The sequence below is a fragment of the Henningerozyma blattae genome, chromosome 6 (genome assembly GCF_000315915.1).
Source record: "Henningerozyma blattae CBS 6284 chromosome 6, complete genome".
Lineage (NCBI taxonomy): Eukaryota > Fungi > Ascomycota > Saccharomycetes > Saccharomycetales > Saccharomycetaceae > Henningerozyma > Henningerozyma blattae.
Genome location: NC_020190.1, coordinates 372,425 through 398,491, shown reverse-complemented (window position 1 = coordinate 398,491; position 26,067 = coordinate 372,425). Strand labels below are relative to the sequence as shown.

General features: G+C 31.0%; 8 protein-coding genes and 1 non-coding gene across 9 annotated transcripts; 5 read left to right on the top strand and 4 right to left on the bottom strand.

The window, feature by feature from the left end:
• The first annotated feature begins 440 nt into the window (after positions 1-440).
• On the top strand, positions 441-512 carry TBLA0Ftrna5K. The gene has a single exon. It is a non-coding gene; the product is annotated as a tRNA-Lys (tRNA).
• Positions 513-1,076: 564 nt separating this feature from the next.
• On the bottom strand, positions 1,077-1,997 carry CYC3 (holocytochrome c synthase CYC3; the record flags this gene model as incomplete). The annotated part of the gene is made up of 1 exon (XM_004181172.1): positions 1,077-1,997. One exon carries the CDS (start codon positions 1,995-1,997, stop codon positions 1,077-1,079), a length of 921 nt encoding a protein of 306 aa, XP_004181220.1.
• A 526-nt stretch (positions 1,998-2,523) lies between these two features.
• SOG2 (Sog2p) lies at positions 2,524-5,505 on the top strand (the record flags this gene model as incomplete). Its single annotated transcript, XM_004181171.1, has 1 exon — positions 2,524-5,505. The coding sequence occupies one exon, from the start codon at positions 2,524-2,526 to the stop codon at positions 5,503-5,505; it is 2,982 nt and encodes a 993-aa protein (XP_004181219.1).
• Positions 5,506-6,135: 630 nt separating this feature from the next.
• On the bottom strand, positions 6,136-7,119 carry TFB6 (TFIIH complex subunit TFB6; the record flags this gene model as incomplete). The annotated part of the gene is made up of 1 exon (XM_004181170.1): positions 6,136-7,119. The coding sequence occupies one exon, from the start codon at positions 7,117-7,119 to the stop codon at positions 6,136-6,138; it is 984 nt and encodes a 327-aa protein (XP_004181218.1).
• A 1,675-nt stretch (positions 7,120-8,794) lies between these two features.
• Positions 8,795-10,921, top strand: TBLA0F01560 (uncharacterized protein; the record flags this gene model as incomplete). Its single annotated transcript, XM_004181169.1, has 1 exon — positions 8,795-10,921. One exon carries the CDS (start codon positions 8,795-8,797, stop codon positions 10,919-10,921), a length of 2,127 nt encoding a protein of 708 aa, XP_004181217.1.
• An 854-nt stretch (positions 10,922-11,775) lies between these two features.
• On the top strand, positions 11,776-13,308 carry MEK1 (serine/threonine protein kinase MEK1; the record flags this gene model as incomplete). The annotated part of the gene is made up of 1 exon (XM_004181168.1): positions 11,776-13,308. One exon carries the CDS (start codon positions 11,776-11,778, stop codon positions 13,306-13,308), a length of 1,533 nt encoding a protein of 510 aa, XP_004181216.1.
• A 3,315-nt stretch (positions 13,309-16,623) lies between these two features.
• TYE7 (Tye7p) lies at positions 16,624-17,781 on the top strand (the record flags this gene model as incomplete). Its single annotated transcript, XM_004181167.1, has 1 exon — positions 16,624-17,781. One exon carries the CDS (start codon positions 16,624-16,626, stop codon positions 17,779-17,781), a length of 1,158 nt encoding a protein of 385 aa, XP_004181215.1.
• A 2,665-nt stretch (positions 17,782-20,446) lies between these two features.
• Positions 20,447-22,819, bottom strand: NTO1 (Nto1p; the record flags this gene model as incomplete). Its single annotated transcript, XM_004181166.1, has 1 exon — positions 20,447-22,819. One exon carries the CDS (start codon positions 22,817-22,819, stop codon positions 20,447-20,449), a length of 2,373 nt encoding a protein of 790 aa, XP_004181214.1.
• A 683-nt stretch (positions 22,820-23,502) lies between these two features.
• On the bottom strand, positions 23,503-25,911 carry TBLA0F01510 (basic helix-loop-helix domain-containing protein; the record flags this gene model as incomplete). The annotated part of the gene is made up of 1 exon (XM_004181165.1): positions 23,503-25,911. The coding sequence occupies one exon, from the start codon at positions 25,909-25,911 to the stop codon at positions 23,503-23,505; it is 2,409 nt and encodes an 802-aa protein (XP_004181213.1).
• Between the last annotated feature and the right edge of the window lie 156 nt (positions 25,912-26,067).

The window sequence follows — 26,067 nt, the reverse complement described above, 5'->3', positions numbered from 1 at the left end:
AAGAGAAGCTCATGATCAGACACAGAAATCTTGTCTCTTTATATACGATTTATTTGGTGTGCAGAAACCTGATAATTGTAATTGATAATTACCACTTGGTCAATTAGATATCAGTTAAGTTGTATTATACAAATCTTATAGAGATAATTGAAGAGTATATATTTCCATAATATCTGTTGTATCCAACAAGTACTAACGTGTCAACCAAGACACGTAATTCATGTACTGAAGTCCAACCTCAGAAACAACGTGCCCACAATATATAGACACGTTGTCTAGTTGTCATGATGTTATCATGCCAGTCCAATTTGTATATAAACTTGTCTAATTCCCATTAATGTCTAACCTTTGGCTATAGTTCTATATATTCCGGATATATAAAAGAACCAAGCTATTTCGATCTACACTCTATCTGTAATACCACAATATCAAGAAAAAGGGCCTTGTTGGCGCAATCGGTAGCGCGTGTGACTCTTAATCACAAGGTTAGGGGTCCGATCCTCTACAGGGCTTCCTTTTTTGAGATTTACAACGTGATTACGTGATTATTTCAGATACCTTGTCTCCATATTTTAAAGGTCAAGGAGTATCTTACATCTCAGTACTTGCAATGAATATATAGAGATGTGATTTGGGTACTTAATAATGTAGAAAACTTAAGAAGTAAATATTTATTAGCACACCTAAAGTTAGATGGTTTTGCAACTCGACAACTAGGAATGTACCCTACTAGCTTCTTCCAGTAACAATTAATACAGTATGAAAAAATACATGATAATTAACTAAGAAACTGTAAAATTTGAGGATGAAACTGAAAAACAGGAACAATCTGAGGACCAACATAACCTACATGATTGCGTTATACCTATTGTGTATACGGTAGCTCCATTTACAAAAAAGCAGACACACACAAACACAAGGACTATAATAAAATGCCTTAACATTAAGAAGGGTTATATAATATTATTTAAGTATGTACGTAATGGATGGAATATTAATGAATGATGTAAAATACGAATGTGATATGATTACAATTCCTTAGAGGTATAAAAGTCTAATATGATGAAATTTACAAGTTATGATTTTTTTGGATCAATAGATCTTTTTTGATTAAACCGTTGATATTGGTGGTTAAATCTATCGCAAACATTAGTCAATGAATCGAGAGCTGGCCTTACATCTAAATTGAAGGTTGGCATACCATTTTTGTCATCTGGACCGCCATAGAAATCAATAACATATCTAATCACTTTGAAACCTGGAGTAACACCATCTACTGATGCATTTGTAGTCGTGCCTTGATCTATTGGGGTATTTGGATCAGTTTTTCTAAGAACAAACCAATCATGTCTATCAAATGGTAATTCATTAGAAAAATGATTAGGTAGAATCATACTCAAATAATGGATAGCTTTTGCTCTGGGAGAATATTGATCTGGCTTACCTATAAACTTTAATAGAGTTGGCTTATAATTTGATTTTTCAGTGTAAGGTTTTTCCCATTTCAATATTTCATCCCAACAACCTTCGTTTAAAAAATTATGAACGTCAACCATAGAGATAACAGTTTCTTTCTCAATCTCTTCACCAGTAGAAACGTCTATCTTACCCTTTCTGACCATAGCGTTATACATCTGCTGTGGAGAAGGATATTCCCATAGAGTGTTTGTATTACCCTTGGGGATTGACGAAATGCTTCTTTCCTTTGGAAGATCTATTGATTGCCCAGGTAATTCTGATAAAGAAAGATCTTTTGGCAAGTGATTTAAAGGGTCTAGCGAATCTTGGTTGTTTGCTTCATTGGATATACTATTGTTTTGCCTCTGTAAAATATTTTCAAATGGAGTAGTGCTGACATTAGCGTTATCTTTACTGCTATTTTTCCCTTTTAAATAAGGACAATTGGATTCCAATTCTAGCTTACTGCCAGATGTCTTAGTTGTGCTTGAGTTCGAATTTGAATCTGTATTTGTAGGGGTAGCCCAGAACAAGCCCATTGTGTGAGTTTATACAATTGTGTGATAATTTTTTGTATAGTTTGTAAGTTTATACATGTAAACTATAATCGCTTATCTTTTTTAATTATACAAATTCTCGTATTTATTTTTAATTTCATTATCCTTTCCTTTGATATAAATGGATCGAAGGCTATATAATAATATTGTCCTTGGCGCTGACTAAACCAAACGACTGATGATCGGCAGCCGGGTAACCCAGTTTTTACCGGGTAACATTTCCCCAAGCTTTAAACTGAAAAAAAATTCGGCAGAAAGGTCTGCAAAATGAAAAAATAAGGGTTATAAGGGTAATCATAATAGGGTTGTGATGTTGTGACATCAGGGGTTAACCCTACTATTTCAGTCACGTGCACTGAATAAAAGCGCGAGATTACCGCTCGGTACATAGATCGTTATAACAACTGGGTGACGGTGGCATTCATGATTTACATAAAGCTTTTGAAGCCAAGTTTCTTTAAAAAACCTTAATAGGTATAGTCTTATTTATTGAGCGTTTCCCTAACTAATGTCACTACTGACTGGAGTATCATTAAGAAGAGACTCTCTGGCTGATCATACCCAAACTTCCACAATGGCAACAGTCAAAGCGCCGACAAGACAAGGCAGCAACGGGAGCACTTCCAATAAAACACACCACTCAACTTCCAGTAGTATTGGTAGTGGTGTAAGTAATAGTACTACTGATAATCAGACACTGTCAGGAATCATCACGGCGGAACTCGCGTCACAAGAAGGATCATCATCCTACAGTTTGAAACTGATAGGATTGAATCTAGATTCAATTTCTGAAGATGATGTTTCTCTATTGACTAAAGTAGAGAAACTCTCTTTACGAAAGAATAAATTAACCTCTTTACCAAAAAATTTTAATAGATTAATCAACCTGAGATATTTAGATTTACATGGGAACCAGTTTACCAAGATACCACCTATACTACTCCAGTGTCCAAAATTAGAAATATTAGATATGTCTTCAAATAAATTAGACTCCTTACCAACAGCAAACGAGCTGTCTGACTTCTGGTTAGGGAATTTGACTGTACTTTCTTTAAAAAATAATAATTTCATTTCCATTAGAGACTTCAGCCCCATCACAAGATTGAGCCATCTTTCAGTAATAGAAATAGAGGGCAACCTGATACCTAAGGACGAATTAGAAGCTGTCAAGAAATGGTATGCTTCTTCAACTGCATCTACAACAACATCAACTGCAAAGGATGAATATTGGGCCATGGCAATAAGGACATATTTGGAGAATAATATGCACACACCAGCTCAAGAGTCAAGAGTATCAAAAGCATCAAAAAGAATGGGCTTTATTAATACAACTTCTATGGATCAGATGCTATCTTCAAGCTCTACATCTCAACCGCAACCTAACACGCCTTCACAATCACAACCTCCATCCAACCAATCTGCACAAACCCAGGCTTACCTACCTTCACTATCTCAATCTCATCCACCTTCACAGCCTCAACCTCACTTACCTACACAATCTCAAACCCATATACCTTCAAAATCTCATCCACACCCTCATAATCAAGCCCATGCTTCCTCTCATTCTCAACCTCATATATCAACCCAACCTCATTCTTTACAGAAATCAAGATCAACAAGCCTTTCAGAAGTTTCTTCAAGTTTGAGCTCTACAAAACATAAATCAATTATTAAAACCCATATCACAAGATCTTCATCCTCATCAATAGAGATCAATGAATTAAACACAAATCAATCAATAACAAACGAACAAATGACAAATAATGAATTATATAATCATACAAAATATAACGATTATTTTAAACGATTATCCGTATTACCAGAAGAATCTCTATTAAGTAACGAACAATGTCAAACAAAACACAAAGTATCTCATGAAGAATTGGTTTTGGCATGTAGAAAATTATTATTTTGTTTCACTGAATGCCAACAAAACATCAGAAAGATAGCGTCGTTCTGTAAAGATAAAGCTGTAGCTGTTAATGTTGTTTCATTATTATATTCTGTTAGATCTCACATTGATAATTTAGTTGAAGTTCTACAACAAACGGAAAACGAAGGGAAGTCTCATGATCAAGCATTCATTAAATTGTGTATTACAATTATAAATATTTTTAAACAAATTATGAATCTATTATTAAAAAATTTTGAAACATTTTTTGAAAGTAATGAATTATCGTTCATAAGAATGTTTTATATGACTCTATTATGTTCATACAATGAAATGTATAATGCTTGGTGTTTCATTTCCCCCCCTGATCCAAAACCAATTAAAAGAAAACAATTATCAATCAAAAATAACTCAAGTACTGCTACAGCGTTGACACCATCACCTGCAGCTGCAAACATGTCTAGCGCAACAATAAACTCATCTGTATCAGCAACAAATATTGCTTGTAATTCACAACAACAATCTGCTGACTTAAGACATGCAAGCCGAACAAGAAGCAATTCTTTCCAAACAAGAGTATCTCCCTTGGCTTTATCGTCAACTCAAATACAATCTTCTTCCAACACCCTTACTTCAATAAATAATAATAACGGAAGTAATATTAGTAATAATGACCAAAATCCATTGTTAACATCTACAAATGGTAATAGCAAAATTAAAAAACCTTCCTCAATCCAAATACCCACTATGGCAAATAATAATTTCCATCACTTAAATAACATAAATAATACCAATAGTATACCCAATTTATCTTCCATATCTCCAGCATTAATTCCAACTACTCAACCGTTTTGGTCAACTCAAACCTCAACAAGACAAACTTCTAACCCGAACCAAAATAATCCCTCAACTCAAGCAAGTAACACTAATATAAATGGCTCAATGAATACTCCACTGACAGCATCAAATTCTATGGGACAATTAGAATCAAATCTTCCTTCGAAACAACATTCACCACACATATTAAAATCTGCCTCCAATGGAACAACATCAATTCAACCACATCCACACACAGATTCAGATGGCAGTTCATCTGCTATATCTTCTTCAACACCTAGTGAGATCAACATCGACAATCAATTATATCAAACTTTATCTACTGTAATTAAAATGGTTACAGTGGTTTATGAACAATTAACTTCAGAAATATCAAAGACAGCTTTTGCTACCTCTATGGGTAAACAAGAAATTTCAAAAGAAGTAACTTTAAAAATCAGAGAATTAACAGAAACTTGTCGTCAAGTATTAGAATTATCGAAATCATTAAATTCCAGATTAAAGATATTGATGATTAATGATAATAACAATGATAATATTTTATTATCCAATTCAGAAAAATTGAAAACTTGGGAAATTATTAATTCTTTTTTAAAATCGATTATTTCAATTTTAGCAAATTCAAAAATTTTAATGACAGATTTACAAGGTTTAAATGATGTGAGACCAAATCTTGCATCATTAGCAAAGATTACTAAAGACGTGACTGTTATTCTTGATTTAAGTACTTATAAGAAAATATCAATGCAAAGTCATTCTTAATGATGATAAATGCTAATAGTAAGAAAAGTAATCTATTGTATTACCCCAAAGTGTGTCAATTTCAAGAGCGTGATAATTAAAATTTTAAAAAAGCAGTTGAATTACCAGTACAATGGACATTGTTACAAGCCACTCAAATATAGAGAAATTCTTTGTTAAGTTAGCTTATCTGTGATTCTACGATGGTTATATATATCACTATATAATTTTGGTAATACAATTAGTTAAATAGTCATACATCTAAATTCAAAATATTAGGTGAAAATAATTCAATTCTTAAAAGTTGTAAATGCTATGACTTTTATATTGATTCTATGATTATATAAACAGTTAAGATGAAATGATTTGTATATATAATAATATCTCAATTAAAGTAATGGTGAATGATAAGTTTATGAAATAAAAAGTATGAAATGTCAAAAGGTAAAAGGCAGATAAAATGGGAACAAATATGAGATTAAATATGTGAATATTAAGAGAAAATATGACTCGTAAAATAAAGATAGAAAGTTTAGTGAAGTAAATTACAGCATCTAGTTTTGAAAATTACAAAACATATTAGCCAGATAAATATGCAATAAAAAAATTATGTGAAAGAGTGCAGTGGAATTTGAAGATATGAAGCTAAAATCACACCCCACACCTTTCTAGACTATTCTGGTAGATTCTACTAACTTCATAATGATAACCATGGACTCCTTGCTGTTCTAAATACCAAGGTAGTCTAACTCTTGTACGCTCTGCAATACCACAAAATCTAACAATGTCAGTTCCACTCATCTTTGAATTGCCTGGGATAGATCCAATAATTAATTTGGCAAATATCTTATCAAGTATAAACAACAATTTAAATAATTTTGATAAAATATGATTTTGTTCATCAGACGATAAATCTTTAATGTCAAATTTTTCCAAATAATCTATTAAATCATCCGATATTTTTAATAAATAGGAAGTTTGACCAAAATATGTTGAAATTTTAGAATTTGTAGGTAAATTTGAATTTTCTACTTCTGCATTATCCAAATCAACTTCTGTTTCATTCAAAAGCAATTCTGTATTCGAAAGGCCATCAATTGAGTACCAAATAAAATCAATTAAAGATTTAATATCTTCAAACAAAGGAATCAGATTTGAATAACCATTTTCGACACTCAAGCCCCTTGATTGAACAAATTTTCTTTGAATATCCATTAGTTTGTCATCACAATATACAATAAATTTTGATTGTTGTGAGGCAGACAATCTTCTTGTCCTAATAATTGGTTTCTCTTTTCCAGATTCTTGATTAATTGAGTTTGTATCGTTACTATTTAATGGTGACAAGCCAATTTTTTTTGACGATGAAAATGGTGAATTTACATTAATCCTTGGTTTAAAATCATCCACATTATCGAATCTATTCTCCTGTCTTTGGTCATCATCTTCATCTAAATATTTCCGTTTATACAAAGGAGTGTTATTAGCGTAATTAGTGGCAATTTCAATATCGCTATTTTCCAATTCAGGGTTTAAATTAAGGTCATCAATGTCTCTCTCATCCAATTCTTTTAAATTATCTAAATCAAGAACATCATCAGGTTCACAGTGAGGAGGGGTTAAAGGCTCAGACATTTTTCCCTTGGTTATCTCAATATATGGTGTTTTCAGGTTCAAACTTTTACTGTTTTTTGTGCGATCAGAGCTATTTTTCAACGTTTCAAAATTTCCTATTCGAGTATTTCTTAGTGTTCTAACTTGACTATCAGTATTATTATAATTATTCTCTGTTGTTTTAAAATTATTAAGCTTCGTCGTTTTTCTTATCTAATGATCTGATTATATTTTGTTTTGGCAATAAAGTATTATATAGATATCTATCTTGGGTTTATTTATTTGTATTTCTAGGGGATAAGAAAAAGGAAAAGGAACTTCATTATAAAAAAAGTAAGGTTAATAATCAAAAATATTTATAAATTACTTAAAAAGAATAAATTCCCAAACCCGAATTAACCAAAAGATTAGTCTTGTAAAAAAAAGCACAAAAGGATTCTCAGACTTAAAATCTCTAGAAACAATTCTATGTTAAATACTTTTCCAAATAGCCATTTTCTATTTGTTGTTTTCTTTGGAGCATTGCCATTTCCGTCTCGCGACATTCCCTATTCAGCCCTAGGGTTCGTAGTTGCGTGATATGGGATATTTCTAAGAGTACCATTAAAATTTGCAATAAGATAAAGAGTATCTATGTGAGATATTATTCGTACATTATTATAAAAGTATCATCACGTGAAATTTATATTCTAGCCCTACATGCCAGATCTAGGTTTGGTGGATAAATATCTTTTGATGAAAGGATGGCCAATTCAATAAATAAGAATATATATGCTAGCAACATTTTAAGAATAAGACAACATTACCATTACAGAATAGGACAATTTAAGTTTTTTTTGAAGCTTTTGAGTTGCAAATTATTAGTAACATTGATAATTTTATTAAAGTAAAACGTAACTATATAGCTACACTTGGAATCTTTTGGATCATGTTGAAACATTCCTTAGGATAATAAATATAAAGGGAGGATCTTACATATTTAGGGATTTCTGTAATAATGTAACTAGGTAGAAAGATCCGATAGAAACTTTTGCAGGGGAGCCAAAAAATTCCGATTTTAGACCTTACCTAACTTCTCGAATTAACAGGAACAGCTCTCAGAGTTGAACTTACCGGGAATTAACATTACATCCCTGGCAGATGCGGGACAATACTGCTTGGGAGATGCACAGTATGCAAATAAATTCAGTATGAATAGTATGAATATAAATTTTGAACTTTAATTTTTTTTTTACTTGGAGATTTAAAGTGTAAGTGCCTGTGAAAACTACAGGTACCTAGACTTTAAGACACGTCACTAAAAGCAGTGAAACCCCGTTTGATAAAAAGAAAAATTAGAATTTTACTTCTGCCATAAATTTTTTTTTCAAAGCTCCTGTAGATGCAAAGGAACCATATTGAAACATTGTGAACCTTTCTGTATACTAAAGAGTAGTCAATTATGGTAAAATATACGATTATCCCTTCTATTTTTATTTTATTCTTGTTAAACAATCAATATTTATTTATGTTGACATTTTTCTTACAATATATACAAATATATATAATCGCCAATAGAAATAGTTTAATTCAAGCGTGCTGACTGGCATTTTTGTCTCATGTTTCTTTAAAATCTAGTCAAGTTTATTTTACTTGTATACTGCACTTATAGCAAGGAAATATTAATATTCAAAATAAAGTAACAATATATACAATAATGAGATTCATAGATGCTAGAAAAATAAACAAATTTATTAATGAAAATATTAACTGCCCTTCACAATTGGGAGAATTTTCAACTTTGGAACCAAAATCAACAAGTCGTTTTTCCATACAATATTTAGGAAATACAGCTTTTTTCAAAACATCAAAAGAAATGCTTAAAATGATGCTTAAAAAGAGATACCGTCTTCGAATAACCTGTTATAAATTGGTATTTTTAATAATTTTTACTCTACCAACGATTTTTATAATATTACAGAGCAACTTAGAAGTATCTTCAATTAATTTAACTGATTTAACTTTTAAACCCTCAAAATTTCCATTTTTATCAAGTACTATAGAGTATGTGGACACTAAACGAGCTTTGGTAGATTTAGATATATCCAAAAATATCCACTATAATCCTAATAGCAGTCCAATTAATTCAAGGATAATAAATGAAAAATATAGTAAATATGAAGTTAAAGGGTTTGTTTCTAATTTAAATTCAGAAAAACTTAAAGCCAAAAAACACAAAAAATCTCATAAAGATAAATTAGATATTAATAATTTTAAAAATTCGGATGGTGAAATCATATCTGTTAAAAATTTTGAAACATTATTATCTGATGATTACAGTTCATTAACTACATGTGAGGATTTGGCATTTACCTCAAGTATTTCTTATTCAGACAATAGAACTGTCATTGGAGAGAATATATTCTCACTTCGAGAAGAAATCTTGAATAGTACAAGTTTCTTGAAAGAAATCCTGTATGAAAATGATGAATTAGAAAGAGAGAATGAAGAGATAGTCAATAAAAGGTGGAACCAATTTGGTACTTCTGGTGTGTGGTTAGAAGGTGAACAATGTTATATAACTGCAAGTCGTATCATGTATTCCAAATCTGAAAGTAAATCTGACCCAACTGTATCTTTCATAAGATTACAAGCATTTGATAGAGATTGGAATGAGATTAAAAATAAAAGCATATTAAAATTTGATGCTCCTGACATTATTCAAAATACGCTAAGAAAATTCGAAAAAGAATTATCTAAAGAGGTTGATTGTGAACAAATTTATCGTGAGAAAGATGTAAGCAATACAGAATACGAACAATGTATTGAAAATAAGGACTACTTTGAACAATTGAAAGTTAGGAAGAATACTCTGTTAAGAAGGTATTATGTAACTTACCCAACAAACTATGATGTTCCATTTAATCTACCAGAAAAATTTGCCGGCCCAGAAGATCCAAGAATTATTCTTAGAAGGACAAAAAATGTAGAAGAACCTATTATTATTTTTAATATGAATGATGGTGAGAGTAGAAAAATGCATGCATATCTACCTCATCGTAATGTAAATAAAGTAGTCAAGTTTAGGTTTGAAAACATGAATCATGATACAGAAAAAAATTGGGCTCCATTTTTCACAGAGCAAGATCTTCAGCTAGACTCTATTTTGTCTCATGGATCTATCCATCTTGTATATAGACTTAATCCTTTAGAAATTGCTAGGTGCTCTTTGGATGATGGGCTGTGTGAAAAGGTTTTTGAAAAGAGTACATTAGAATTATCAAAACAAAGTGTAAACACCGATATTCGTGGTGGTACGCAATTCATTCCTTTACCCAGTAGTATACCAAAAATCAATGGAAAACAAATTTGGGTCGGATTCACAAAGATACATTTAAGAGGTTGTGGCTGCTCAGAACATTATTATAGGCCAATGCTAAGTGTAATGGTTGAAAAGCACGGTGTTTACCATCAAGATCTAGTGGTGCCCAATCTTTCTTTCGAAACAGATGTCATAAACTGGCAGGCTGATGGGACTAAATGCAATAGAGGTAATAATATTATGTCTCCCAATTCAATTGCTGCATGGGAAGTTGTAGGACAAGATCCCTTTACCAAGAAAATAGATGATTATATGGTATTTACATATAGTGAGTCTGATAAGGTATCAAGTGTTATTACCATAAGAGGTGTTCTAGAATATATTATTAGAGTTTACGGTGAAACAGATGTTGATGAAGACTTTATACCCTCCCAGGAATCGGACACAATTTTGGGGAAGTCACTCAACTGTTTTGTAGACTTTTCAGTACATTTGTGCAAACAATATGGTAAGGCCCACTAGCATTAGGGAACAACCAATAATCTCGAAAATTAGCATAATATTATTCAATATCTATATATGCAATAAACTGCTTCATATAATATTATAGACAGATTTATAAAATTCATTGTATTTTCTTAATGACAGATATCCAAATATTGCTCTAAAATAGCTCTAATCTTCAATGTTACTTTTATTTTATTTGTCCGGGATTCATAAAAGATTAGAGCCGATGCAAAAAAAACAAGCATTAGACAATCTGTTGAAAGACCTTGAAGTAATTCAAGGTGAGGCTGAGGTATTTTCCTATCCTTTTTCTTTTTAAAGTACTGAAGGATAATAAATTTACTCGATCAAATTCCGTTTAATCTCAGTCACAACAACTGCATTGTTATTTGTTTGTTTTCGGCTATAAACTTAGTTGAGGTATTTTTCATGAAAAACCTCTTGTATACTTGGTATATCCACCATTGGCAAAAGATCCTAAGAAAATCGAATAAAATAAACGGTCAATATTTACAACTCTTAATTGTTAAATAATTTGATAGACATTTTTCCTTAATCCATTAATGGCCTACAAGCCTTGTGAGTTATGAACCGAAATAAATACATTTCCATATTTTACAATACAATTGTCCTCTACACAATGCGGAAAAAGTAAATAGTGTCTCGGCTCTACGTTCTTTGTCCAATTTGAGGATTTTTCAGTTTATGGAAATAATTCCACTTGTAAATTTTAAGGGGATTTCTTTCAGTTCCGGAGTTCGAAATCTGGCCGAAGAATGATTGAATTTTCGAGATTTCTGGAAAAAACCCTAAGAGTTTACGAGTGAAGTTCGGCGGTTAAAGGATTTGCATATCTTTACAATACATAAATGTTGAAGAAAGAAACATCTATCTTGAATATTTTTTTCAAAAAACAAATGTGCACTAACTCAATGAGAACACAATTAGGATATTTGAATGTAAGCTCTGTAGAGGTTCTTAGGGAGGTGAATTTCTCTCAATCTCAAAACCAATATATGAGTAGCTTGGTTGAAATATCAAGTAAGGAGCATAGTTTGGTAAAGTATGAAATTCAGAGGCATAAAATATTACAACTTGGTAGAGATGGCAAAAAATGCGATATTGTTTTTGAAAGCTCTGCCGTATCGTCGCTTCATTGTGTTTTTTGGGGGATTCTTTTTGATGAAAGTAGTATACCTATATGCTATATAAAAGATTCTTCTCTAAATGGGACATTTTTAAATGGGTTGAGATTGGTAAAGGATGAATCCTACGTTCTCAAAGATGGGGATATTATCACTATGAAAAGTTGTGACAAGAAATTAACTTTCAACTCTGTTCAACCACTACCGGATATAAATGTCTTCGAAGCTTTGAATTTCCAACAACATGTTAGTAAATGGACAATTTCCTCAAATATAATCGGGAGTGGTACTTTTGGCCATGTAATTGTAGCTTATAAGAATGATAATGAAAAATATCATCACTTAGAAAATAATAATAAAATTCAGATTAATGATATCAATGAAAATGATGAAGATATGTGCCCAATAAATTATGCAGTAAAAATAATCAAGTTAAAACCTCAAAAATTGGATAAAGAGGCTAAAATTTTATTTGGTTTAAATCACCCAAATATTATAAAAATTTACTATACATTCTGCGACATTAGAGATAATCTTTATATCTTTCAAGATTTGATATCAGGGGGGGATTTATTTTCATATTTAGCAAAAGGAAATCAATTATCATCTTTACCAGAGCCTGAATCCTTATTTATAGTCTATCAAATATTAAATGCCCTAGATTATTTACATGGGAAAAATATTGTACATCGCGATTTGAAATTAGATAATATTTTACTTTGTTCTCCAGAACCTTACACTAAAATTGTATTGGCGGATTTTGGGATTGCCAGGAATATCCCTGACCTCACAGAAAACAAAAAATTAAACAAGTTCAAAGAGACTAACAGAATGTCTACTGTTGTTGGAACACCAGAATATTGTGCACCCGAAGTTGGATTTAAAACAAACAGACAAAATTACCATAAGTTTAATAGAGCTGCAACATTGGAACAAAAAGTTGGGTACAACCAAAAATGTGACCTATGGTCATTAGGGGTAATTACACATATAATTTTAAGTGGTATTTCACCTTTTTATGGAGACGGCTCTGAAAATTCAATAATAGAAAATACAAGGTTAGGCAAATTAAATTTCGAAGTACTTCAATGGAAAAATGTATCCAAGAATGCTAAAGATTTTGTCAGTAAGTTGTTGAAAATTAATGTAGAATTGAGATTAAGTGCCAAAGAAGGTTTAGAACACCTATGGATATCCAAGCATCAATATGTATTGCAAAAAGTCTATGACAAAAAGAAAATAAGAGGTGAAAATTAAGATTTAAAATATTTCTTATATTTACGTTCTAATAACATTTATTCCTGAATATATATACATTTTGCGAGTTATTATCAACAAAATTGAAATATATTGAGAAAATAGGAAGAGTAATAAACTAAACAGAAACGATAAAACGTGATTAAATTTATTATTTTCTCTTGCCAGATTAATTTTCAATAACGACCCTGTGCCAATGCAACTGTATATTTTGTCACAAGTATTAGCAAAAAAAAATCATGTCGAGAAAGACATAGCTAGTTAATTAAGAGAGGTTTTGTTTATTAAACTAAAAAATAAATGTCATTAATCTTAATGTTTCTTTCTGTAGAATTGTATATATCCGGTTATCTTTATTCTAGGTATGATCCCATAACTGCAACCCTCTTAATTACCATGAAGATCTCTACAAATGTACTTTCCTCTGTTGCATAGTATTCAGCTCTTACCGAAAATAAAAATCATTCAAGACAAGAATAGGTAAGGTAGTTAAGGTAAAGAAGCTATTATATCATATTAATTTAGATGAACGTTTAAAACGCATCTACCAATCATAACAATAACTTAGACACCCTTATTATATTTTATTATAATAGTGGTAAGATTAATTATCAAAATGTGGCTTCTAGTTAACAGCTAAGAGTAATAACAATAATATTGATTTTAATTAATAGTAAATTAGATAGATAAACATCATCAATACAGCTAATATTATCGATTGGTATCCATATTAGCACAATCCTCTAAGGTTTTATTTAATAAAAATTACGCTTTACATTAATTTTTCACCATACCAAGCAAAGCTTCACTAACAAGGAGGTTCTAATATCAAGTTGAATGTTTAATTAAGAATCACCCTAGAAAACTGTTCTGGACATGCAATAAGAAAGATTTGCCTTTACCCCTCTTCAAAATTCTTCTGCTTTTTAAATTTTGGAGCTTCTAAAACGTGAAAATCCCTAAAAAGAGTTACTTTTTAAGCAAATATTGAGAGCCTAAGAACTCCTTAAAATTTCCAAAATGAAACAAGATTTGAGATATTAGATTTAATTAACAAACGCGAGGCAAACCTAAAAGGGATATATTGAGTGTATCTAATTTTCTAAAGCACTATGGTAATATAGGCTATTTACAAAATCTAGTAAGATATATCGTACTTTGATTTCAAAATAGTGAGATATTAACAAATTAGAACAAAAGAAATTAATAAAGGCAAATATAGAATCTTCAAGAAAGCAATTAATAAAAAAAGAAATGGGAAAAATAGAAAGAAGAGACAAAAACAAAAAAAGCTATTTTAAATAAAAAGAAAAGAGAGTAACAGATATCACCTATTAAGGAAAATTTCTAGAAAAAGTAAAATAATTCTACAACTATAAAAATAAAGATGAGCAAACGTTACAGATAATTCATAAAGGAAACACGAAAAGCCGTGCACCTAATTCCTATAATTGTAATTAATTAGTAGAGGCTCAGGTACCAAGATACAATGCTGATTATGTATTATATATCGTACAACTAACGATGTTTAAAGATCTGATAGGTTTAATTTAGTTCAGGCTCAGATCAGATTACTAAATTTGAACAATGAATTACAAATGAGGAATTAAAATGACAGAAAAGGGGAAAAGCCTAAAAAAAAGACTAATTCAAAATGCGTAGACGTCAACATTTCAATGCATAAATTTTTCAGGAAATTAAAACTACACCAAGAAAAATTACGAGATGATACTATATGAAATGGTGGTGAGGAAGTATTTGTCAATGTGAAGTAATACAGGCAATGACGTATAGCTCCTTTCATTTCCTGGATCCCGTGTACTAAGCTAATTTGAGAAGGCGGATTGTTTAGTTTACTGATAGAGCCTATTTGGGGCTAATATCTGATATTGTTGGAGCTCTCGTTTCTTGTTTGTTGGAGGGATTGTTATGGATTGTTTATTTGTTAGCCCCTAGTGGCACGTTTCAAAACTATCACCCATTTGGCTCATCAGAATTCAAAGCTACCTATACAAGAAATACATGAGGCAAAGTATCAGATTGACTAATTTGTAGTCATACTAACATACGCATACATTAATAATAGAAATGATAATAAGCTTATTTAAATTATACTTCGGATCACATTTTAGTAATGTGTCCCTTTACGTTTGTCTGCGTGTGTATAGCGCTGCATCAATATTTATTTACATTCGACTAGCTTAAGCGCACCCCTTTTCTGCATATCGCCGTCCCTATGCCCCAACCAGATACCGGATCAATACCGTCATCGATTTATACATGTGCTAATAGGACTTGTCCTAATCAATATACTATATCACCTTCACACGCATAACGACTCCCGCTGGGTCGATCACACCCACACACTACCTATCGGACCTCACATCTAAAAGCCCTAACATGAGAGGCCGACCAGTGAGGTAACAAGCAGGCTCGAAATACAAATACTGTTCACAGACAGTACCGCACTATACCACACACGTTGTCCCTCACGGACCTTGCCAAATATAGAACTTTCAACAAGCCCGAAGCCTAATTGCAAGATCCAACAGCATCAACAACAAAACTCGAAACTCAACTAGCGGTAACTGCTGTTTCAGGTAACACCACCAACCTCGAACCTTTTCCAAAACATGCCTCATGGCTAATATGAAATTTCATCTGAAAACAGTTCCAGTTGGGCTCACTGTGGCCGCTGCACACTTTTGTCTGCCTTCCCGTTTGGGTCGCGGCGATTCCGAAAAATTTTCAGTCTCTTTTGAACTCGAGAATAGGAATCAACAACCAGAAACTTCCAGGCTCCACTAGCTGCTAGCTTGCAATGACCTCTCTCGATTGATCGATCCACCTATCCCAGAGCGTCAAACAGCTTCCGTTATCTGAGCCTCAGAGAGCATTAGAAACGGAACTGAGCCGAAGGAACGCAAACAAACGACCCGGATCTTGCCCTGCCCAGATCGATGGATGAATGGGCAATGGTATATATTGGCGCTGGATTGACCACGACTTTGGGATGTCCATTGGAGTTACATGTTTTTCCACCATTCTTCAATACTGCTTTTCAATATACATTAATTAATTTATTTTTATTTGGGTCCTTGTTCTTATCTTATTTATTAGTCGATGCCACTATTTTCTTTTCTTCTTCTTATTGGCGATTCTTTTCTGTGTTCTCACGAAGTATAAGAAGAAACTCCGTCTTGAGATCTTTTTACTTATCTTTCCTTTGTTCCTTACTGTTATAGGTGATCAAAGTTTGAACATAATATACCACAGACAAACCTTTACCACGTTCAGCTACTATTACCTTATAAAATGAACCCAATCTTAGCTCCATCCGTTTCCACTACTTCCAACTACAGCAATACTGCTAATACAAATAATACCAACATGATGGATGCATCAGCTATCAATGGTGGTGCTAATGCCACCTTAGATATTTGGATGCAGCAAGATCTGCTGAACAACACGCAACAAGGTATTCCGGTATCAAGAGGCATTGTTCCAAGTCAAAACTTGACAAGTTACAATAACAACAAGACTACTGCTAATAACCAGCAGGGAAAAAATGATTCTGCTAACAACATTCCAGAATGGTTTAATCCAGTAGATGACAATAACTGTACCTCTGCCTCGAGTTCATCCATTGCTTCGCCTTTAAGTGATCAATTATTTATGGCTACTAATGCATCTCATAATGTCTTATTGAATTCGAATACTTCATTTTTTGCCAGTAGTGCTATGGTTGACAATAGTAATAATATCAACGCATTAATGGAGAATGATGATGAAAACAATGATGCTTCTAATGATAGAATGTTTAGTGCTCCTTCTTCCTATGATAACTCTCCTTCTAATTTACCAATGATTAAAAAGGAAGAAAATAATACTATTGATGCTAATCTACAATCGAATATTAATATTAAAACGGAATTTACTGATTTATTTTCTAGTTTTGATGTATTGTCTGATAGTGTCAGTAGTACTACCAACAATGAAACTTTAACTAGATCACTTAATGATGATAACTTAGATGCTAATATTGATAGTATTACCAATAATGTATCTTTAACGGAAACCTCTCCTTCTGAAACTACTTCTGTTCCACAAATAAATCAAAAAAAGAGAAGAACAACTAGAAAAAGATTAACTCCTCATCAAAAGGAGGCTCATAATAAAATAGAAAAACGTTATAGAATTAATATTAATACTAAGATTGCTAAATTGCAGCAAATCATACCTTGGGTTGCTAGTGAACAAACTGCATTTGAAGTGAATGATATGGGCAATAAAAACATGAACAATAACAACCCATTATATCAAAATCCAAATAATGCCACCAGGCTAAATAAAAGTATGATTTTAGAGAAAGCAGTTGATTATATCCTATATTTGCAGAATAATGAAAGATTATATGAAATGGAAGTCACAAGACTAAAGAACGAAGTGGAGGCTTTGAAAAATCAAAAGTAATCGATTTGCATTTCCATTTTTTTATATTTTTCATACTTATTTTCAATTCTTTTTATCAAATCCCATATTTTATCTTTTTATTATTATTTTTGCTATATTGCCAGCCATACCAATTTAAAGTAGGTCGATTATTATGATAAACATTCAAACTAAAATTTAAAGACATACAGTAGTTCTCTTTCAGACATACATATATTACAACGAAAACCTTATTAATGACAAAAAAAAACAATAAATTCTTTCTATTTCCTATTTTTTAATGATAAACTTTATATTTAGTTCTCTTACGAAATTCAAAGCTTTGTGAGTTTACTTTATTACTTTACTTACTTTTCATATACAATTCTTCATATGATAATTTTTTTAGAACACATTCCAATGCAATAAAAACAAGCAAAATATATCCAAATAACAAAAAAAACAAAAAAAACTAACAACAAATAACTGTCCTTCCATTACTGAAGAACAAAAGGAACACCAAGATCCGGACCTATAAACATAATTATACACTTTCATACTGTTTAGCTTATTACGTATTGTCACTAGAAGTACTTTTGTACATTAACAATACCTATTTGCATTTCCAAGTTGAATTTGAATTAGTCGTGGCTCTTAAGTTACTTCTAGATTAAAGAAAGGTCTCTAGCAATCTGATAGACTTTTTTTTTTCACTCTTCAGTTCTTTACTTTACAAAGGTTTTTCTTTTTTTTCTGTTAAAAGAAAAAAAAACAAGCTTCAATTTGCATCAACTTTAATGACATACAACAACTTTATTTACTACAATATCCTTTTTGAAAAAATTTGACATATTTTTTTACGGCTTCTTTTTAATTTCTTTCTAGCGCATTGCTATAGCATATCATATTCATACCATTACTTATTTATTTTATATGACTGGTAATCTATTCTACATCAACTAAATCTCTTTATTGCATTCTGAATTTTTTTTATTTCATATATCTCATTATTTTTACCAGTCCTTTTTTTTTTTATTTTGCGACTGTCGCTTACATTACATTCTTACAGATCTACCGCGATAGCATATGGTATTTGGCTTTTTATTATTATTTTTCTTTTATTTTCTATTTATTCTTTTTTTATCTTATTATAACTACATCATTGAACAAGACCTTTGCATGTTCCATCTATTTTTTTTATTCTTTTTTTTCTTTTTTTTTTTTGTTTTTTTTTCATCATTTCCTACATTTATCAGTAATATGTAAATATATATATATATATATATAATTTATTGTATAAATGAATAAATTGAAAAAAATTTCTGAAGTGAATTGTTAATAGACTTCTTATCGGACAATTACGACAAACAGCTATTGTGTTCCTACGCGCTATAATTTTGTCCACAAGATGAAATAATAAATTACGCTGTATAACATATTTAATGTTTCTAATCATCGGCTATAATTTGAACTAAATAGTGATTACCAAACAGATCATTATAAACCTTAAATATACTTCGGCCGATATATTGGATCCCTACGAGTCTTTCTGACTGTCTGATATTTTTCTAAAGATCCTGCTTGCTTTGTTACTTTGTTCTGAGATATTTCTGGATTGTTTTTTTAGAGTATTTTCTCTATTTTGCCCGGAAAAGGAATGTACCAAGAATGTCCCAATTACACATTCTTTGTAAACAAAGACAAATGACAATCTGGGAAATAAAATAGGAGATAATCCGGAGAAATATTAAGACATTTGATATCGGTTACTATCCCCCAAAATTGGGTCCTGGGAAACCTAGAAAATATTTTAATATCCAAATAACTTAAATAGGATATAAATACCGAGAGAAATATGCAGTAATTATTTAGAAGTTAAACCGTGGAATAAATTAAACATGCACGAATTGGGAAAAATGTAAGCTATGCCAGATTAGAAAAGATTTTGGAAAATTTCTAATATAGGTAGATTGACTATATATAATACTATACGACACAAATTATGTTTCCTTTGTATAAGATTCGCGTTTAGTATTTGAAGTACTCTTCAAAATAAGTCATATGTTTATACCTTCTTTATTGTGTTTTGGGTATTACTGATATCTAAAATATCTCGGTTAAAGAAGTCGAGTGACTTAAATAAATAATATGATGAGTCTGGGGAATACAAATCACAAGACATTATAACCCTTATGATCAGTCTATCTATGAACCTGACGAAAAACAACTATATATGTTAAAAAACAAGAACAACAAATCATATCTAGGGCATTTGTTAGAATATTCAAGTTTTTTGTAATATTTGTCTAATTAAGTATATATTTTTTTCTCTAACTTGAATAGTGAAAAAAAAAAATGACAAAAAAAGCAAACATTTCTTTTTAAATATTATTATTTGCAATTTCTCCTGGTACCTTTTGGCTTTTTATTGGATACTAGGTACAATTTTTATTTTATTTTAATTGTTTTTTTAAAAAAAGGGAAGAATATGTTTGTTTCTTAACTATTTAATAAGAAAATGTGTTTATTAATCGAGGCAGAAACATCGAATCTTCCGATTGCTTCAAAAATGGTTTAACCAAGGACTATAAATGTATATATGTACGTAAACATGTCAATCTATGAGTAAGAATATGAATATGAATTGACATGCAAATGCTAATAATTCTCAACTCTGCCCTTCCAAATACTTGAGAGGATTGTGCTCTTATTTCCTTGAAGAGGAAGTTTTACTCATTAAATACCCTAGGAACCTCATCTCTTTTGATCCAAGTTCTTCAACGTCACTTAACCCTTCATCTTTTAATACAATTTTACCATTCCAAGGACGTTCTTTAATGTTAGCATAATTCTCCTTATCGATTTCAAAATCTTGATTAAGAAATTTTTTACAGTTGTTATTTTCAAGTCCAATGAATAATTCATTAAATAATACTTTTGATTTATTAATATTATTAATTAATGAACGTGGAATTGTATTTAAATTGAGGATTAATTTATTTAGAATTTCGAAAAATTCATAAACAATCTGTTTAACATCTTCAATACTTTCAAATTCTTTAGAGATTAATTGCTCAAAAATATTGTTAAGTTCAATTGAATAGTTTGCTTTACTATTAATTTCCTTTATAATATTTTTAAAGCATGCAGATGAAGTCCATTTGTCCAATACGTTTTTTCGCATTAACCATTTCGTTGGTCTTTCAATTATTGCCGTTATATTATCATTATTATCATGAATAGAATCTTCTATTTTAGTTCGTTGTCCAATTAAATTAATTATGTTTTTTAATTTCATTAAATCATCTAAAAGAGAATCAGAAAAGTTTATTCGGTCTTTAATTTCTTCAATAGTCAAAGTATTATAAGTGGAAAAATCATATTTACGAACCAATGGAGCACCTTTTCGAAATTCCCTCTTCATTGACCAATATTTACACATTTCAACTGATATATTTTGAGCTTTTGGTAATGAATACATGGCACAAATTTTTTGTAAAAGCGTTGCAAAGTAATTAGGCGCTATCGGTGTACCATTATGGGTTTTCCATTGATCTATCTCTGAACTGTCATTTGGTGAAATTATACCTTGCCGTATATTATCATAATCTGTTTGATAATTGATATTCGATAAAGATATGCCAGTGTTTGTAGTCTTTCTGTAATTTTCATCCTCATTCTGTAAAATATCCAAATCTTCTTCTTCTGAAGACCTTAGTTCCTTTTCTTTCAAATATTTCAAATATCTCCTTACTTTCATTATTCCAAGTGAAGCATTAGAGCTAGGACCATTTGGTGAATGCTTATCACAAAAGGTTTTTGGCACATGACCGTGCGAATACTGATTAATTGCCATATCTGGTATACTAACACCATTAAATTTGAGATAGAGACCCGCTCTTTTAGCACATGTTACATGATATGATCGAAAACAGTTTTTATTGGAACATTGAATACAGGCTCCTACTCGCTGTTCACAAATATAACATACCAATTTCCAGCGAGATTTAGCAATATATTCTAAACCTTCAATTGGCTCCATATAATTAACATTAGCAAAATACAACTCTGGTATCCATAAGGAACACAAGACATGGGCCCATTTACCAACATCTGTTTGTTTAAATGCACCTGTATGACTAGGGCATAGTAAACAATTAACTTTCATATTTTTGGAGAACAAACATTTTCTACATAGCCATTGACCTTCTGGAATAAATACAATACCATAGCATTCTTGATGGACCGCAATATCGCAACCATCACAAAACACAATAGCATTATTATTATCACTATAAGCACCATCACATATGGCGCATGTTTGTTCAGAATTGGGATAAATACCATCATCTGAACCGTACAAGTCATAATGGTTTCGGTATGATTGAGACATATGATATTGAACATTATTATTATTATTTATCGATGAATCATATGCAGAATAATTTCTTGGTGGAATCATTTTTTCCAAATTAAACCATTCTATTTCCAAAACTGTAATTAACAATTCAAATAATTCTTCAGTGAACTTTCCATCTGCATATTTCTCATTCAAATATTGCATATACAAAAAATCATGCTCATCCATATCATATTCAGTCTGAAATGAAGCTAAATTCGGAGACAAATGTGCCAAGGCATTTCTAATATTTACTTCAGGTTGTTTTATATTTATTGGATCGTATTTAGTACTATATGGTGTTTTATTTTCGTCAAACGAGTGTGAAAAATTATCCGAGTAATCCTTTGTATTTGAAACATTATGACTAGAGGTACATTGTGCATGATTATGCTTTTCTATTGGAAACGGGCTTGTTAAGCTTTCTAATGAAATACGATTTTTTCTATATCTTGTTCTATTAGGATTAACTTTAATTTGTTCTAAAGTAGTCTTCCCCTTGAATATTATTTGTTTTATTCTTGTATCGACTGAATTATTCACATTTAATTCAATGCTATTAACTAAACTAGAGGATTCCGAGGAGTACACCATAGGTATTAATGTATTAGGCTTGAGATCATCATACAACTCCTCAAGCCGTTTTTCTTCACGAAGTTTAGGCACATCGTCTTTATCCATTTCTTCAACTCCCAGACACTTTCTCTAAATCAAAAATTACAGTGGCACCCAAAAATCTATCCCTAACAATTCCAATACAAACCCTTATTAATTCAATATTCACAATCTATTCTTGCGTATTTTTATCATAAACTAAAATACTTCTTTTCAACCTGGAACTTTTAACCGATGAGGTTTGTTTTGGAGTTGATTAGTCTGTTTATTTTTTGATCCAAAACGCGAAGGGTTATTCAGCGGGTTGGACTACATACATAATGACCCTGACACGAATACGTATAAACGATATAGAAAGCAACGGTTTAAAAAAAATAAATTAAGAAATGCATAGAGAATACACATTTATGTATTTAAGTGTAATGAGTTACATAAAGAAATTAACGTTATTCTTTAGTTTTACGGGACGTCCATATAATGGTTAACCTATTTTTTTGAAAAATTAACGAAGAAAATTATGGGCAACAAAATATGGTGCAAAGTTTAATAAAGAGTCATTAGGTAGTAGCATTAAGATATTAATAACTAAATAGTATCATCACCAAAAATCCAAATACATTGAATATTAATAAAAATAGGCTACCCAAATGCATAGAAAGAGGATAAATTAGTGGCCATTAGTATTTACTAGTACCGTTAATTCAATTTTAGAAAGAAATAAAAAAGAATTTATTGCAAATCTCTTCTGGTCATTTAAATTCATCTAACATAGAATATTCGGAATATCTTTGAAAATCCTCAAAATTAAAATCAGACACAGTCTGTTCTCCACGAGAGAAATCACTTGCAAGAAACTTTTGCAAATCTTCTTCGTTAAAATAGTAAGGGTCTTCGTTAATATTCACACCTCCAGTAGAGCTCTCATTAATACTATTTATTTGATTAATGTTGTTCATGCGATTTATATGATTACTACTGCTATTGTTGTTACTGCCATTCGAAATATCAGTTGCTTTGTTATTTATACTATTATCATTATCATATGTGTTTAAATTAGAACTATTCGTATGACTGGGAAAGTTTTGCAGGTTAAAGCCATGTTGATTTAACAAACCTGTAAATTCTGGAATATTTTGATCAGAGAAAAGATCTGAACTTGTGGTAAAACTTTGATTATCATATGTAGACATAGTATTCCGATTTGGTCCATCAAAGAAGTTTTCATTATTTAACACATAGCCATCATTACTATCAATATTTTTGATAGGATTAATATTTTTCTGTTCATCCTTTCGGATTGAACTCTGAATCTCGTTTTGAATCTCGCCCCCATTTTCGAGCTGATCTTGGCTTGGATTTACAATATTATTATCACTTAAGCTTATTGAATCACTATTATTTCTTCTATACCCAAAGTTATTTAAATCAGTAGTCAATCCATGTGCTAACATCCTTGTATCAATAATTTTACCCTGCTGAATATCTAATGCTGCTGATTTGAGTTGGCTCGATTTGAAGGGTCTCTTGTGAATGAGCAAAAACAAATCATCTGGTCTTACGTTAATATTATCTAATGAATTATTGGATTGCTGATTTGAGTGTAAATCTAGTTTCGAAATTCTACAATGATCAGTTCCATCATCTCTGTCATTATTTTCCGTCATTTTATGGCCCACGTGTGTTGCTGAATTAATTTTTTTACAAAAACAATTCTTTAATTCTTCAAATTTCTCTGTTAATTTTAATTTTTGATGATCCTGCTCTATCAGCGTATCTTTTAAAAATTTAATATAATCTATTGAGTTTGTAAGAATAGTACTTTTATTAGGTTTGATGCTTCTGCCAGTGGAGTCATAATTTAGTAAAGTTGGGGGAACGATATAAGTTAATTCTTGAATTTTATTTTTAATTAAATCACGCCTTCTTCTTTCAACTGCATTATGAAAATCTTTCTTCCTTCTTAATTTTTCTTTTTCACTCAATAATATCTTGGTTCCAGAGCCTGACGTAGTTCCAGTATTTGAAGCTGTGGTGGAAGTTGTTGTTGTTGTAGCTGTTGCTGCTGTTGCTGCCGAACTTGGATTACTTATATTATTTGGATTGCTAGCTGGGGTATTACTAGCTGAAGTGGGACTTAGTATTTGGGTTGTATCATTTATTTTTGAAGTGAGATTATTAGTCGTGACACTTTTGGTATCATTTACGACTGAGTCATCTCTTGAAGTTGGGGTATTAACCAAATTATTCAAACTATTATTGTTAGGACCATTTCCAATACTGTTAAGTTGATTATATCTAGTGGAAGCAGAGGAAAAACTACCAGGCCTTATTGATGATGAATAACTATTAGATCTGCGGCTATTAAAGGGTAATGAAGAAATAGAAGATCTTGCAGTGTTATGTGTATTATATAAAATATTACTTGAATTTGCATTATTATTAAAATATTTGTAAGTGGAATTTTGTAAACTATTTGTGTCACCTTCAAATGCTTGCGGTTGATAAGAAAAGGATGAAGACACACTTGGAGGAAATTCACTTGAATATATACTAGATTGTAGAGATGTACTTAAATTTTGACCATTAAAATCAGGTAAGTCTATGGAACCTTGCTGTATTGTATCGATATGTATTGCATCTTCTGTAGGAATATTTGAGATGCTGTTTCCGTTATACTTTCTATTATCACCATTATTATTCAGATTATTACTAGTTGAAATATGTATGGAATTATTTTCAACTGCATTATTATTATTGATATTACTTGCTACTATAGTCATAGAATCGTTAGGAATATTTACTCCTGGGTGCAGTAACTGATTATTATAAATGGCAGAATTCATCAAATCATCTAAATACTCAGGCTTTATTGCATGATCATCAAAATAAAATCGATTATCCAGAGTGTTAGACGGTTGTTGATATTGAGTACGGAATATATGATTACTAATATCGGGGTTGGCAGAAGTGGGTGATATCAAATCTTCCCTTTCTAAATTATCATGTACTTCTGATAATTTTATTTTTGATGAATCACTTAAATATGGGTAAAGGTTAATGGTGTTATTATCTACATTTAATTTTAGATTTTGGTTTTCCTTGCTTTCAATGGAATAATGCTCTTTCAACGGGTTTCTATCACTAGTATTCCCATACATAACTGTATCACAATTAGCGTTTTTTTTTGTTCATCATTTAAGTTCATGAGCCTTTATATATATATATATATTATGTTATAATGAATTACTGGGATTGTATAGGGAATATTAAATATAGTGGCGTGGAATAGTAGTAAAAGGGTGTAAAAATTTGAG